This window comes from Erinaceus europaeus, chromosome 1 (assembly GCF_950295315.1).
Source record: "Erinaceus europaeus chromosome 1, mEriEur2.1, whole genome shotgun sequence".
Classification (NCBI taxonomy): Eukaryota; Metazoa; Chordata; class Mammalia; order Eulipotyphla; family Erinaceidae; genus Erinaceus; species Erinaceus europaeus.
In genome coordinates, this window is record NC_080162.1 from 37636127 (window position 1) to 37652644 (window position 16518).

A 16518-nucleotide genomic window follows, 5' to 3' on the forward strand; every position below is an offset into this window, starting at 1 on the left:
ACTGGATTCTCAAGCATGAGGTCCTGAGTTCAATCCCTGGCAGCACATGTGCCAGAGTGATGTCTGGTTCTTTCTCTGCCTATCTTTCTCATAAATAAATAAATTCTTTAAAAAACAAAAAAGAAGAAGAAAGAAAAACATGTTGCGGGGGCTGAGTGGTAGCACACATGACGCAGAGCTCAAGGATCCACATAAGTCTCCCGTTTCAGTTCCTGGCTCCCCACCTGCGGGGGGGGGTGGGGGGGGGCAGTCGCTTCACAAGCAGGTCTGCAGAGGTCTATCTTTCTCTCCCCCCGTCTTCCCCTCCTCTCTCGATTTCTTTTTGTTCTATCCAAGAACAATAACAACAACAAAAATGGGGAAAATGGCCTCCAGGAGCAGTGGATTTGTAGTACAGGCACTGAGCCCCAGTGATAACCCTGGAGGCAAAAAATAAAATAAAATAAAGACATGCTGCTGTCCCATTAACTGAAAATTAGTGATTTTCATCTATTGTGAGAACTTTGCTCAAGTTTGACATGGATAAGAACACTGAGAGGGGCACTGAAGTTAAAAGGAACAAACATTTGGGGGCAGATGGCCTAATGGTTGTACAAAGAGATTGTCATGCCTGAGGCTCCAAAGTCCCAGGTTCAATCCCCTGCACCACCATAAACCAGAGTTGATGAGTGTGTGTGTGGGGGGGGGAGGAGAAGCACTTATTTAACTAAACAAGATAAAAAAGGGCAAATGATTTCATCTACCCCTGATTTAATAGACATACTAAAAATATATGGTACTAAAGGATATAGAAATACCAACACCTGCATCAATTCCTTTCTCCAATAAGATGCAATTGGAAGCATCTAGGCTTAACAGTCAAACAGAATGATCTACATCTAGGCTCTCAGACTCACTAGATTCATAAGTCAGAAATCACTAATCTCAACACAGTGGTGGTAAAGATGTATGTATTCTTTATAGGGCAGGTAACAAAAAATATGAGATAGTAATGTAAAGGTTCAACACAAAGAAGACCCTTAATAGGGTGGGGGTAAATAGCATAATGGTCATACAAAAAGAGACTCTCATGCCTGAGGCTCTGAAGTCTCGGGTTCAATCCCCTGTACCGCTGATAAGCCAGAGCTGAGCAGTGCTCTGGTGTTTCTCTGTGTCTTTGTCTCTCTGCAACTCTCTCAAAAATAAAATAAAAATAAATAAAATACTTTAAAAAAAAAAAAAAAGAAGCAGACCCTAAATAAATGCTGATTCCCTCTCTCCTGACTTCTCTAAAATAGATTTAAATGGGGAGTTGGGCAGTAGTGCAGCGGGTTAAGTGCAGGTGGCACGAAGCGCAAGAACCGGCATAAGTGAGGCCCCACACCTATGGACATATAATCTTTGACAAAAGGGCCCAGACTATTACATGGGGAAAGCAGAGTCTCTTCAACAAATGGTGTTGGAAACAATGGGTTGAAACATGCAGAAGAATGAAGCTGAATCACTGTATTTCACCAAATACAAAAGTAAATTCCAAGTGGATCAAGGACTTGGATGTTAGACCAGAAACTATCAGATACTTAGAGGAAAATTTGGAAGAACTTTTTTCCGCATAAATTTTAAAGACATTTTCAATGAAACAAATCCAATTACAAGGAAGACTAAGGCAAGTATAAACCAATGGGACTACATCAAATTAAAAAGCTTCTTCACAGCAAAAGAAACCACTACCCAAATCAAGAGACCCCTCACAGAATGGGAGAAGATCTTTACATGCCATACATCAGATAAGAGTTTAATAACCAACATATATAAAGAGCTTACCAGACTCAACAACAAGACAACAAATAACCCCATCCAAAAATGGGGGGAGGACTTGGACAGAATATTCACCACAGAAGAGATCCAAAAGGCCGAGAAACACATGAAAAAAATGCTCCAAGTCTCTGATTGTCAGTGAAATGCAAATCAAGACAACAATGAGATATCACTTCACTCCTGTGAGAATGTCACACATCAGAAAAGGTAACAGCAGCAAATGCTGGAGAGGGTGTGGGGTCAAAGGAACCCTCCTGCACTGCTGGTGGGAATGTCAATTGGTCCAACCTCTGTGGAGAACAGTCTGGAGAACTCTCAGAAGGCTAGAAATGGACCTACCCTATGACCCTGCAATTCCTCTCCTGGGGATATATCCTAAGGAACCCAACACATCCACCCAAAAAGATCTGTGTACACATATGTTCTTGGCAGCACAATTTGTAATAGCCAAAACCTGGAAGCAACCCAGGTGTCCAACAACAGATGAGTGGCTGAGCAAGTTGTGGTATATATACACAATGGAATACTACTCAGCTGTAAAAAATGGTGACTTCACCGTTTTCAGCCGATCTTGGATGGACCTTGAAAAAATCATGTTGAGTGAAATAAGTCAGAAACAGAAGGATGAATATGGGATGATCTCACTCTCAGGCCGAAGTTGAAAAACAAGATTAGAAAAGAAAACACAAGTCGAACCTGAAATGGAATTGGAGTATTACACCAAAGTAAAAGACTCTGGGGTGGGTGGGTGGGTGGGGAGAATACAGGTCGATGAAAAATGATGAATGAAATAGTGGGGGTTGTATTGCTAAATGGGAATCTGGGGAATGTTATGCATGTAAAAAAAAAAAAAAAAAGAAGTAGAAACGCAAAGCAGAAATTGACTGAGTTTGGAGTATGGCACCAAAGTAAGAAAGCAGAAGTATACTAGAGTTTGCAGTGAGTACCTCCCTAATACTTCCTCTCCACTTTTCCAAGCTTTGGGTCCATGATTGCTCAACAATTTGTTTGGCTTTGTATGTTAACTCTCTTTTCAGTCATCAGGTTCCAGGTGTCATCAGGATGCCGGCCAGACTTCCCTGGATTGAAGACACCACCAATGTGTCCTAGAGCTCAGCTTCCCCAGAGACCCATCCTACTAGGGAAAGAGAGAGGCAGACTGGGAGTATGGACCGACCAGTCAACGCCCATGTTCAGCGGGGAAGCAATTACAGACGCCAGACCTTCTACCTTCTGCAACCCACAATGACCCTGGGTCCATGCTCCCAGAGGGATAGAGAATGGGAAAGCTATCGGGGGAGGGGGTGGGATATGGAGATTGGGCGGTGGGAATTGTGTGGAGTTGTACCCCTCCTACCCTATGGTTTTGTTAATTAATCCTTTCTTAAATAAAAAATAGATTAAAAAAAAAAAAAAAAGAACCGGCATAAGGATCCCCCACCTGCAGGGGAGTCGCTTTACAAGCGGTGAAGCAGGTCTGCAGGTGTCTGTCTTTCTCTCCCCCTCTCTGTCTTCCCATCATCTCTCCATGTCTCTCTGTCCTATCCAACAACGATGACATCAATAACAACAATAATAACTACAACAATAAAACAACAAGGGCAACAGAAGGGAATAAGTAAATAAATAAATATAAAATATTTTTTAAAAATAAAAATAAAAAAAAAAAGATTTAAATGTTGAGATCAGGGGACTGGCAGGTGGCACCACACCTGGTTGAGTGCACATGTTACAATGTACAAGGACCTGGGTTCAAGCCCCTGATTCCCACTTGTAGGGGGAAAGCTTTACAAGTGGTAAAACAGTGCTGCAGGTCTCTCCTCTCCCTCTCCCTGTTCCTGTCCCTCTCCCTCTCCTTCCCTTCCTCCCTTCCCCCTCGATTTCTGGCTGTCTCTATCCAATAAATAAAAAAAAGATTAAAGAAATTAAAAACAAGAAGAGTTGAGATCAGGTCTTGCAGACTCAGAGTAGCACACAGGGCGATAGCTGGTGTGGGTACACCATAATGAGAGAGACCAAGGAATACAGAGGAAAAGTGTGTGCAGAAATGATCAGCTAATGAAACATATCTTCCCAAAGAGGTGAATCATTATCTTTAAAGTATCAAATGAACAGCCAAATGTACCACAATGAAAATCTGTCACAGAAAAAGCTATCCAGGTAACCACTTCAAATGAGTACAGCTTCTAATGATGCAAAGTCCTCTGTGACACAGAATTTCCTGATATTTAAAAGATAAACACATACTCTCTCACAAATGCAAACGGCATTCTTGGATGCAGAAGTTCAAATGAGCTAAAGGTTTATTTCATTTATAAAATACATTTAAAACTCAACCCTATCACTTGCATCTCCTTAATTCTGAAATCCAATTCTCAATCTGGGCAATTTACCAGCATCTTTTCAAAATTGAGACTTTAGAAAATATATGCATGCTCAGACAGTAGAGAAAAAAAAAAAACCATCAGACATGCACAAAACTTACACCCTTGAATATATTCCAATTTCCTCAGTCCTCATCTCCCTTTGCTTTTCACAATCAGTAAAGTGCAGTTACCAGTCATTGGAAATGACATGAGCTTAATGTCAGAAATCATTTAGCTTAAATAAGAAAATAACTCCATTTAGCTTTCTCCCACAAAGTAAAATTAAGTTTGTTTAGCCCTTTTTTATTTATTGCCAAAGGGCAGATTTAATTTCAAGGGAGTGAAAACCAAACTCATTCTGAAGTAAAGTCTGAAGTTAACACTTTAATTCTGTTCTAACTATTGAGGCGCAAAAGCTGCAAGCATTAAATCAAAGAGGCATTAATTATGGAAAAACAGCAGGTGAGTGGAACCCACTAGGCTCTGTAACCAGGGGAATGGTGGTAGCATAAGTCAACCATCTTACTTTGCTGTTGTACAAGTAAGTTTTCAGGAACTCCACTGAAATTCTAAGAGGCTTTTTTAGCCCACCCAGTTGGGCTTCAGTCTCAAGACTTACCAGATACATTAATGGAGGCCCCTGCATCAATGATCCCACTGTTGGGCCTCACACAGTATCTACGGGGTGCCGTGGTCTTCACTTTAAAACAGACATTTCGGTCTGTAGGGTTGCCAAGCTTTAGATTGGTGGTAACAACATCAGTGAAGGGACCTATGGAAGAAGACAGAAAGTGACTGATTGAGAATGTCATGAAAAAAGTTCAGAAAAGTGACTGATTTATGGTCTGGGTTCAGGGGGGATATGACTATGATTAAGGGAAGATTCAAGATCCAAGACAGTCATGAACAGGGAAGAAAAGTCAAGGTCCTAATAGTAACAAACAAAATTCACCATATCCTCACCATGCCACCAAGCACCTAGATAGTACTAACAGAGGTAGGGATAGGTAGCATAATGGTTATATACAAAGAGACTCTCATGCCTAAAGCTCCAAAGTCCCAGGTTCAATCCCTAACACCACCAAAAGCCATAGCTGAGCAGTGCTCTGGTTAAAAAAAAAAAAAAAAAAAAAGAATATTCTAACAGTATCTCACTGAAACCTCACAAATTTGATTACTGCCACTTTACAGATGGAAAAAATGTAAGGCTCAGGAAAACTTGTTACTTGTAAATTTTCATGCCAGTTCTCAACCTACGCTAAATACTAATTCCTATGATAACATAGTGAAATCAAACCAGGAAAATGTAAAGACTTGAATTAAGGGGCCAGGGGGTGGCACACCTTGTTGAGTGCACATGTTAAAATGCACAAGGACCCACATTTGAGCCCCCAGTCCCCACCTGCAGAGGGAAAGCTTTCCAAGTGGTGAAGCAGGGCTGCAGGTGTCTCTCTCCTTCTCTATCACCCCTTTCCCTCTTGATTTCTGGCTGTCTCTATTCAATAAATGAAGATTTAAAGAAACTTAGGAGAAAAAAAAAAAAAAGACAGGTTCAAAAATGACTTCCTGGCCCCTCTCCAAAGTTTCACTGGGGCTTTGTGCCTACACAATACTATCACTTCCAGTGCACTTTTTCCTTGGCCATTTCTTCCCTTTCTCTTTCTTTTTTTGATAGAGATAGAAATTAAAGAGGAAGAGAGATACATGCAGCACTGCTTCACCACTCATGAAGTTTCCTCTTCTGCAGGTAGGAACCAGGGGCTTGAATCCAGATCTTTATGCATGGTAACACATGGGTAGAAATTCAGAGACTTGGGGGGGGGGGAGAAGACATACAGCACAGCTTTGCAGGGTGCTCCACTTTTGACTGGGGGTTTGAACCTGAAATCTGTACAGCTGGTAGTGTTCACACCACCAAATAAGCAATCTCCTATTCCCAGTTCAAATCGAGTAGCAATAGATATTAAGACTAACTGTCAAGTGTTAATGGTCTATAAGCACCTTAGACTGCAGCAAATTTGTAGTTGTGATAGGCAGCTTACACCTGAAACATCACACTCAGTTTTAACTACCTATGCTACTAGGAAGATGGAAACAAGCTAGATGCCCTCAAGGTATTTTTTATTATTATTTATTCATTTTCTCCTTTATTAGATTTTTTAATTAAAAAAGTAAAACATGCTTCTTAAAATAAGCCAAACAATAAAAGATGTATAAAGAGAAAGTTAATAAGCTATCCCTTATCCCCTGAGGTAACCAATATTAACAATGTGGGCATTCTTTCAACATCATCTATGCTTGCACAAACAGTATATACATACATATGTAGGGGAGTAGGGAATTAACAAAAATGGAACCATACTATTCACTGTACTCTGAAACTCATTTTTTTTATTCACCAATCTGCAATGTATACACGTGACCAAAATGTTTACTAAGGAGTCCAATGAGAAGGCTGAACCATATAAATACTAGGTTCTTTTTAAATTTATGACTTTTCACCACATGAATGAATGAAGTCTTTGTGCTTCCTCCAGGCAAGGTCTTTACTCTTATTTTTACATTTACAAGAAAAAGGGGGAGACAGGAAAAGCAAAAGTAAAAAATAAATAATAAATAAAATATTAAGAGGGGCAGGAGATGGGGTAGGGAAAGTTTGCGTTCACAAACTAATAAGAGTTTTATGTTTGTTCTTCTGTATCATAAGAAGAGCCAATAAAAGACATCTAAAGCTATGCCTTGAAAATTGAAGGGGCCAGGCAGTGGTGCACCTACTTAAGTGTACATATTACAAAGTGCAAGGACCTAGGTTCAAGCCCCTGGTCCCCACCTGCAGGGGCAAAGTTTCAAGAGTGGTGGGAAAAGACTGTCTCTCTCCCTCTCTACCCACTCTCCCTTTTAAATTTCTGTCTCTAATAAATATTTTTTAAAAAGAAGAAAATTTGTCAGTGCAATTCTACGTTCATGAGGACAAAGGTGACATCGTAACAGTTTCTCTATCTCTGGCACTATATCTGTACTCTAGTGAAGGCCTCAGGAGGTGGGGAGGGGCAGGAATAGACACGTGCCTTTTTTCATCAAGGAGGAAACTACTGTGTAGATTACTGCAGGCAAAATTAAAATCTTATGCTGCTTTTTCTCCTCTAGAGGTACTTGGGGTATGAAAAATCAATTTGATATGGGTTTAACTTAAATATAAATTAAGAAATCAATAATAGTGGAAAGGAAGAAAGGAAAAGGAACTTAATTCCAAAATCAAATAAACTTCAGTCAGTTCTGCTAAAAGCTTATTCTGAAAACATGAATTTGTTCCAATATGATTGATGTGCATATTAGAGGGGCAATTTGAGCATAAAACGAATTGCACATTTGCTTATGTGCGATTCTGTCTGCAGGCATGGTAGCTGAACATAGAAAACTGCCTCCAGTTGAACTGAGCTCCATGTAAATGTGCAAAATACACACGTACACACTTCAACTAGCTACTACTCTGTGGGATAGGAGCCACAAGCCCTACAGCTAGTGTTAATACACACACACACACACACACACACACAAGGTAGTCCTCCCTCTTCCTCAAACACTTCCATGAGCAAACCTCAGATCTTTTCCAAGATGAGATGTAGTATTCACACATTTCCTAACCCCAAATATAAATAGAACTGCTGTTCTTTCTTAGGTTCCTATCTTTGTGTATGTATGAAAATATATACGGCTGAGTTTCTGAAGGCTGTGCACCTAACCTTATACTCCCTGTTCATAAGTCCTGTGTGTGTGTTTTTCCATATATTTTTATTTATTCATGAAGAAAACAAATACAGAAAGAAAGAACCAGACATCACTCTGGTACATGTGCTGCCGGGGACTGAACTCGGGACCTCATGCTGGAGGGTCCTATACTTTATCTACTGCACCATCTCCTGGACCATAGTCTTGTGGTTTTTATCATGTTATTTTGTGCAGTGATTTCACTTGGAATGTATGTGTGGTATTATAGCACAACTGACTCTACTACTAGATCATTCATTATTTAGGATTACTTATATTAAAAGTTATTCTCATTTCATAGTCAATGACTCCTTCAAGAACAAAATGCCTAAAGAGACTTAATCGCTTCATTTCCTCTTCCCAGTAAGAGTTGTCTTTGGAGTTGGTGGAGGCTGTGGTGTGTTGACACCTACCATGGGGAGATATGAAACATTATTCCTATGACAATAAGCATTATGCAGCCTAGGAGGTGGTGAAATCTGAGAGGTAGTGCAGTGGAGTGAGCTCAAGCATGAAATTCAAAGTTCTATCCTTGGCATCGCATATGCCAGAGTGATGCTCTGCATCTATCATCCCCATTCTTTCTCCCTCTCATTAAATAAACAAGGGAGTCAGGTGGTAGGGCAGCGGGTTAAGCGCAAGGACTGGCGTACGTATCCTGGTTCAAGCCCCCGGCTCCCCACCTGCAGGGGAGTCGCTTCACAAGCAGTGAAGAAGGTCTGCAGGTGTCTGTCTGTCTGTCTCTCTCTCTCTCTCTCTCTCTCTCCTCCCCCCTTTTCTCTTCCCCTCCTCTCTCCATCTCTCTGTCCTATCTAAAAACAACAATAATTACAACAATAAAAAAAACAAGGGCAACAAAAGGGAAAATAAATAAACATATATATATTTTTTAAAAAGAATAAATAAATAAATCTTTTTTTTTCTGCCTTCAGGGCTATTGCTGAGGCTCAGTGCCTGCACTGGCAAACGCTAGAAGAAGTGCCTGCACTGTGAATCCACTGCTCCTGGAGGCCATTTTATCCATTTTATTGTTGTTGCTGCTGATGCTTCTGTTGGATAGGACAAAGAGAAATCAAGAGAGGAATGGAAGATAGAGGGGGAGAGAAAGATAAGACATCTGCAGACCTGCTTCACCACCTTGAAGCAACCTCCCTGCAAGTGGGGAGCCGGGGGCTCGAACCAGGATCCTTACATGGGTTCTTGAGCTTCGTGCAATGTGCATTTAACCTGGTGGCTACCACCCAGCCCCCAAGCTTTTTTTTTAATTGATACCGGGGGTGTGGTGCTGGCACTATGAATCCACTGTTCCCAGTGGCCTTTTTTACTTTTTTTTCTTTTATCTTTGTTCTATTTTATTGGATAGGACAGGGAGAAAATGAGAGGGGAAGGGGAGATAGAGGAGAGAGAAAAAGACACCTGAAGATCTACTTCATCACTCATGAGGCATCCCTCCCTGCAGGTGAGGAGCAGAGGGTACAAACCTGGGTATTTGCTCATGGTAATACATGTGCTTAACCAGGTGTATCATCGCCTGGCCCCCCCAAATCTTTCTTTTAAATGTGTCGTATCTGTGAGCTATGTTTCTAACTACAGAGAAAGAGAAACAGAGACAGAGGGGTTGTGAGAGAGAGAGTCAACATTTTCCCGATTTTATAGGTGCAGTTGTAGCTAGATGTTGGAAAAGGCAGATTTTTGTTATTACAACTCACTAGTGAGTCTATCACAAACAGCCCTCTCTATATTCTAAGTCATCCCCTTATTGAGAACTAAAAGCTTACTCAGGGCAAGAACCCCAAAGGCCCACGACGATTTTCAGCTACAGAGAGGGAAGACCATATGCTGACAATGTTCCATCCTTGTATCAAGTTTTTTTCATTAAAAGAGAAATGGGACACTTGGTGCTGAGGCAGTATTTGGGAGATTAGGAAGGCAGCAGCACTCTGTGACACTACTCTTATTCCCCTTTACACTACCCCACACATGCAGTATGACTTAAAAATAAGGACAGAGAAAGGCTGATCTCTCATTAAGTATTTGTCTCTCATGCCTGAGGCTCCAAAGTCTCAGGTTCAATCTCCTGCACCACCATAAGCCAGAGCTGAGTTTAAAAAAAAAAAAAAAAAGTCTTTCTGCTCGCTTAGAACAGGAATAAGGAAAACATTAGAAGAAAAAGAAAAAGCATAGGTGTGCATACATGCACACACAGAGAGTCAAACCAACATGGGCATAATCACCATGTACTCATAATCTCTAGACATCACATAACTGCCAACAGTAAGAAATCCATGGAAATACAACTTCAGCTGAAATATCCTTACAATATTGGGAGACGGGAAAGAAAACAGGAAAAAGACAAACAAAAGTATGTCTACACAAACAGATACCTAAATATGGGCTGAATTTTCAAATAGAAAGCCTGTGGAGGGCGGTAGGGGGTAGACAGTATAATGGTTATATAGACTCTCAAGCCTGAGGCTCCGAGGTACCACCATAAGCCAGAGCTGAGCAGTGCTGTGGTATTAAAAATAAATAAATATATAAATAAATAAATAAATAAAACGTTTGTTTGTGGTCCGGAGGTGGTGCAGTGGATAAAGCATTGGATTCTCAAGCATGATGTCCTGAGTTCAATCCCTGGCAACAAATGTACTGGTGATATCTGGTTCTTCTTCTATCTTCATGAATAAATAAATAAAATCTTTAAAAAATAAAAAAAGAAAGCCTGTGGGGGTTGAGGAACTGACAATTTAAATGGGATTCATAAACTTTCAGGCCTTAAAGCTTTCCAGATATAAGCTTTGAATTATTAAGTTTCAACAAAATTCTGCTTAAGAACATAAAAACATCTTCAGATCAGAATGTCAAGAATTCAGAATAGCCTTCAAACACAATTTTTAAATGACAGACTTTCCAAAGGTTATCTGTACTGAGATGGGGCAGGGGCGCTGGCAAGATTGCAGCTCAAGTTCGAGGGTCTCTTTCTTCTCTCATGAATTTAAGGAGTTATTTTAGACTTAAATATTTGTTTACCCCTAGTGATGTGGGAGATGGAGCAGTGATAAAGCTTTGGTCTCTCAAGCATGAGGTCCCAGCAACACGTGCCAGAGTGATGTCTGCTTCTCTCTCTCCTCTTATCTTTCTCATAAATAAATAAAAATCTTTAATATATATATATATATATATATATATATATATTTGTTTACCCCTTATACTGACCTCTAGGAACATCACAAAAATAAACCAAATTTAACTGGACATTTAACTGTCTGGCAGGAATACCCCCACTAACTTATTACGTAGCAATTTAGTATTTTAGCCTATATGAAACACATAAAAGGTAATATAAATTAATAAGATAAATTTTGTACTAATAAGCAGTATAAAAATATACCAGATTTTTCACTCAATACTAAATCAGGAGTCAGGTCTCATTCAGACGGGTTTCAGGGTCAGGAGGTGGTCCACCAGGTTAAGCATACACATCTCCATGAGCAAGGGCCTAGGTTCAAGTCCCAGTTCTCCAAATGCAGGGGGGACGCTTCACAATTACTGAAGCAAATCTAGGAGCCAGGAAGTAGCGCACATAGTATTATGAAGTACAATGACCCGCGCGAGAATCTCAGGTTCTGCATCTGTAGGGAGTCCACTTCACAAGGAGTGAAGCAGGTCTGAAGGTGTTTGTCTCTCTCTCTCTCCCCCCTCTCTATTTTCCCCTCCTCTCTCAATGTATCTCTGTCTTATCTAATAAAATGGGGGAAAATGGTCCCCAGGAGCAGTGGGTTTGTAGTGCGACAGGGAGCTCCAGTAATAATCCCGAAGGCAAAGCAAGTCGACAAGTTCTTTCTCCTATCTTCCTTTCCCCTCTCAATTTCTCTGTCAAATAAAATAAAATAGGAAAAGAAAATGGCTACTGGAATTGGTGGATTTGAACTGGAACCCCAGAAATAACCCTAGTGTCAATAAAACAAATACTTAGGAATTTCTTGGGCTATGTTATATATAAAAATCCAGAAGGAAGTATATTTAAGATATATGTACGTGAACTTCATCACTGACTAAACAATAAATTTTCATAAGCAAAAAAAAAAAAAAAAAAAAAAGGTAGGTTTCCTCCCCACCCTGGCAATTTACTCTAAGGATTTTATTGGAAATAAATTCTTTACAATTTGAGTAATTATAGGAAATAAAACATGTTAGTGTTCTCCTTTTCCCCTGTATTAATGAATTAGAATATACAAAAGCCTCAATAAAAATGATCTAAGAGCTTATGAGCATCATTCAGATTTTTACTAGTCACTTTTCATTTCATAAAACTGCCATTTCCATTAAGTAAAAAATGGGGCTTTACTATACCAGCACACATATTTATTACCAATGAATTTAAGCATTGTCAATCTAAAGAGTCAATTTTACAAAATCTTCAAAAGTTTTTTTTTTCTTTTGAGAAATTAATAAAAGACCTGGCATCTGTAGAACTACAGCAATTAACCATTTTTCTTTCCACTCTTCTATTACTTGTTTCAGATGATTTTTACACAACAGTGGGAACTAGGGTCCAGGTGCGGTGCTCCTGGTTGAGAGCACATGTTACAATGCCTAAGGATCTAGGTTCCCACCTGCAGGGGGAAAGCTTCATGAATGGTGGAACTGGGCTGCAGGTGTCTCTGCCTCTCTCCCTATTTCCCCTTCCCTCTCAATTTCTGGCTGTCTCCAGCCAAAAAATAAATAGAGATAATAAAACAATGTACAAGGACTTGAGTTCAAGCCCCCAGTCCCCACCCCCTGCAGGGGGGAAGCTTTGGAAGTGGTGAAGCAGTATTGCAGGTGTCTATCTTCCTATCTCCTTTCCTCTCAATTTCTGGCTGATTCTATCCAATAAATAAGTTAAGATTAAAAAAAAAAATTTAAGTGGGCACCTAACCATCTAAAATGTGAAATGGGAGGTCAAAAAGCAATAGTTAAAACAACACAAATTTGGGAGAAAGTAGGTATTTAAGGGGAGTAGATAGCATAATGGTTATGCAAAGGGCTTTCATGCCTGAGGCTCCAAAGTTTGCCACAACCATAAACCAAAAATTAGTAATATACAGGTTAAAAAAAGGGGGGGGCTTAAGATCACTCATTCCTTTGCCATGTGAGCAACTCAGGTTCAAATCCAGCCTTCACTTTCTGTGGTATAAAATTAATAATTATAAAGGCTTTCTGGCCTGGTTGACCACCTGATAATTATAAAGCTACATTCAAAAATGCCATACAAATCTGGATTGGCCAACCAGGAACAACAAGGGTGGGAACTACCAAGGGGTTTAAATTAACCCAGTCTGCCATGTCAGCCATCTCTTTACATGGCTACAAGTCTTAGGAACATGTCATACACCTTGGGGGATGGGGTAGCAGGTAAGGTATTATTCTCCTTCCTTATCTCTATAATAAAAACGTCTGCTTATTCAAAAGACTCCATTAAAGATATATAAGCAGGGGCCAGGTGGTGGCACACCTGGTTGAGGGTATATTACAATGTGCAAGGACCTGGGTTTGAGCCCCTGTCCCCACCTGCAGAAGAAAGAAAGCTTTGAGTGAAGCAGTGCTGCGGGTGTCTCTCTTTCTCCCTCCTATCTCCCCCTCCCATCTCAATTTCTGATTCTATGCAAAATAAAATAAATATTTTTTAAAACATAGAGAATGAGAAGACAAAGAGTCACAGACTATGAGGAAATATTTGCATAAAGCATATCAGATAGCAGTCCGGGAGATAGCGCAGAGGATAAAATATTGGCTTCTCAAGCATGAGATCCTGAGTTTGATCCCTGGAAGCACATGTACCGAAGTGATACCTGGTTCTTTCTCTCTCTCTTCTATCTTTCTCATAAATAAATAAATAAAAACTTAAAAATAATTTTAAAAAATAAAGTATATCAGATAAAGAGCTGACATTCAATATACACAAAGAATTTGGGCTGGGGTGATAGAATAATTATTATTAATTATGCAAAAAGACTTTAGTGCCTGAGGCTCAGACAACCCTGGTTCAATCCATAGGGAAAAACAACAAAAACATAAGCTAGAACCAAGCAATATTCTCGAAAGAAAGGGAAGGAAAAGGAGAAAAGGAAAGAAAAGGGGGTGTTGTTTGTGGTCCAGGAGGTGGCGCAGTGGCTAAGGCACTAGGCTCTCAAACATGAGGTCCTGAGTTCAATCCCTGGCAGCACATGTACCAGAGTGATGTCTGGTTCTTTCTCTCTCTCCCCTATCTTTCTCATAAATAAATAAATAAAATCTTTAAAAAAAAAAAAAAAAAGAAAAGGGGGTGTTGAAGGAAAAAGAAGGGGAATGGGGAAAAGAGAAAGAGAAGGAAAAACTGGAGCAATATATACAAGCAATTTTTAAAACTCAACTAAACAAGCAACCCAATGGAAAATGGGCACTTGATGAAGACATCTCACCAAAAAAGGTCAGCAAGTAGGAAAGAATATACAGGTGAAGAAAATCAACAAATATGTTCATGTTAGTAGGGAATTAAGAGACCAATGAAACAACAAGACACAAATAAATACACATCTAGTAAATAGCCAAAATCTAACACTGTCAAATGTTGGTAAGATTGTGGAGCAATAGAATTTCAACATATTCTTTGTAGGAATGGCGTAAGTATTTAGTAAGACCATTAGACAAATTTCTTTAAATAATAATAACAACAACATCTAGCTGTCACACACCTTGGCCTTCCCCAAAAGAACTGAAAATGTATGCTCAAATAAAAGTCTGCACATGAAGTTTATAGTAGCTTTATTCATATTGTCAAAACTTGGAAGCAACCAGGATGTCCTCCTGTAGGTGTGTAGGTGAATAAATAAAAGATGGTAGATCAAAAAAGAAAAAAGACAGTATATCCAGGTAATGGAATATAGATAGATAGATAGACAGACAGACAGACGATAGATAGATATTTAGATTTTATTTATTTATTCATGAGAAAGATAGGAGGAGAGAGAGAGAGAGAGAACCAGACATCACTCTGGTACATATGCTGCCAGGGACTGAACTCAGGACATCACGCTTGGGAGTCCAATGCTTTATCCATTGTGCCACATCCCAGACCATTAGGTAATGGAATATTTTCATCACTAAAATAAGCTATCAAGCCATGACTATTTAAACTTTAAATACATAATATGTCTTTTTTTTTTCTATTTTATTGGATAGGACAGAGAAATTGAGAGGGACAGAGGAGATAGAGAGGGAGAGAGAAATAGACACACCTGCAGACCTGCTTCACGGCTCCTGAAACTTCTCCCCTACATGTAGGGAGCAGCAGATCAAACCCAAATCCTTACATATGGTAATGTGTGCACTTAGCTGGGTGCACCACCACACAGCCCCTAAAGAGTCAATCTGCCACAGATATATCCTGTATGATCCCAACTATATAGCATTCTGAAAAAGGCAAAAATATGGAGACCTGTGATTGTCAGTGTTTAACAAGGGAGGGGTGAATAGAAGGAAAACAGACAATTTTAGGGCAGTGAGATCATTTGTATAGTATAATAATGCATACGTGCCATCAGATTTTTCTCAAAACCCCTATGATGTACACTGAGTGAACCCCAAAATGTAGGCCATTTTGAATGATACTGATTTTGTCAATATAACTTTATTGATTATAATAAATGTACCACTAATGTTGGTTGCTAAATGTAAAGAAGTCTGTGCAAGCTGTGTGAGGCCAGAGTTCCATGATACTTTCTGTTCAATTTTGCTGTGAAATTTGAAATTTCCTTTAAAAACAAAACCTTTTTTTCAAAAGAGAAAACTGTATTTGGCTTTCATATTCACTTTTGGTAGTCCCCCTCTAAGAATTCTGATATCACATAGTACAGAGATTTTGCAATATGTTATATAGATATATACTTTGTTTTGCAAAGAGATGGATTTTTGTCCTTTTTCTGAAGTTCACGAAATCCTGATATTACCAATACAAATCCCTTGTAATCTTACTCCTGATGCTGCTATAATACTTTGAAACTTAATCTATGTGTGTTACTAAATAAGTTATATACCAATTTGATGTATAATCTATGAGGTCTCAGTTTTCCAGAAATAAAGTTAAAATTATTAGCTCCGCAACAGTTTTTTTTTTTAACTCTGCATAAAAAGAGCTGTTTTATTTTATACTCTTGCAAACACAATTTAGGTAAAACATCTCTCCTTTCTTCAACCCTCCAAAAAACAACTTAACCATATTTCACTTCAACTCTGAAAAGATTACCTTCTGAGAAGGTAATAATCTGTCTCCAGAAGCCTGGGCCTGATGATGGATTTTGTTAAGACAATAAAATTATGCTTGAGGTTTCAGTACAGTCGACTGTACATGGGAAAAGTTTATTAAAATGGGAGGAAATGGACACTATCAAGTAAAATCTGTTGGCTATCTTACAGATATCTTTAAAATTTATCTTCTGACAGTCTATTTTCATTAAACGTATCCTACTGCTTTCTGTTTTCCTTACCCATCTGCAGTGCACCAAGCTGCACAGTATTTCTTTGTTTAAGTCTTTCCCTTTCAGAATGGAAGCTCCATGAACACATC

At 39.3% G+C, this 16518-nt stretch overlaps 1 protein-coding gene across 1 annotated transcript in view; it reads right to left on the reverse strand.

Annotated features, from left to right (window-relative positions):
• VAPB (VAMP associated protein B and C) overlaps nucleotides 1-16518 on the reverse strand; it is an 80351-nt gene that overhangs the window by 34078 nt on the left and 29755 nt on the right. Inside the window, exon 2 of the mRNA XM_007525133.3 lies at nucleotides 4783-4935. Coding sequence (XP_007525195.1) covers nucleotides 4783-4935 — 153 coding nt within the window. The remainder of the gene's footprint in view (nucleotides 1-4782; nucleotides 4936-16518) is intronic.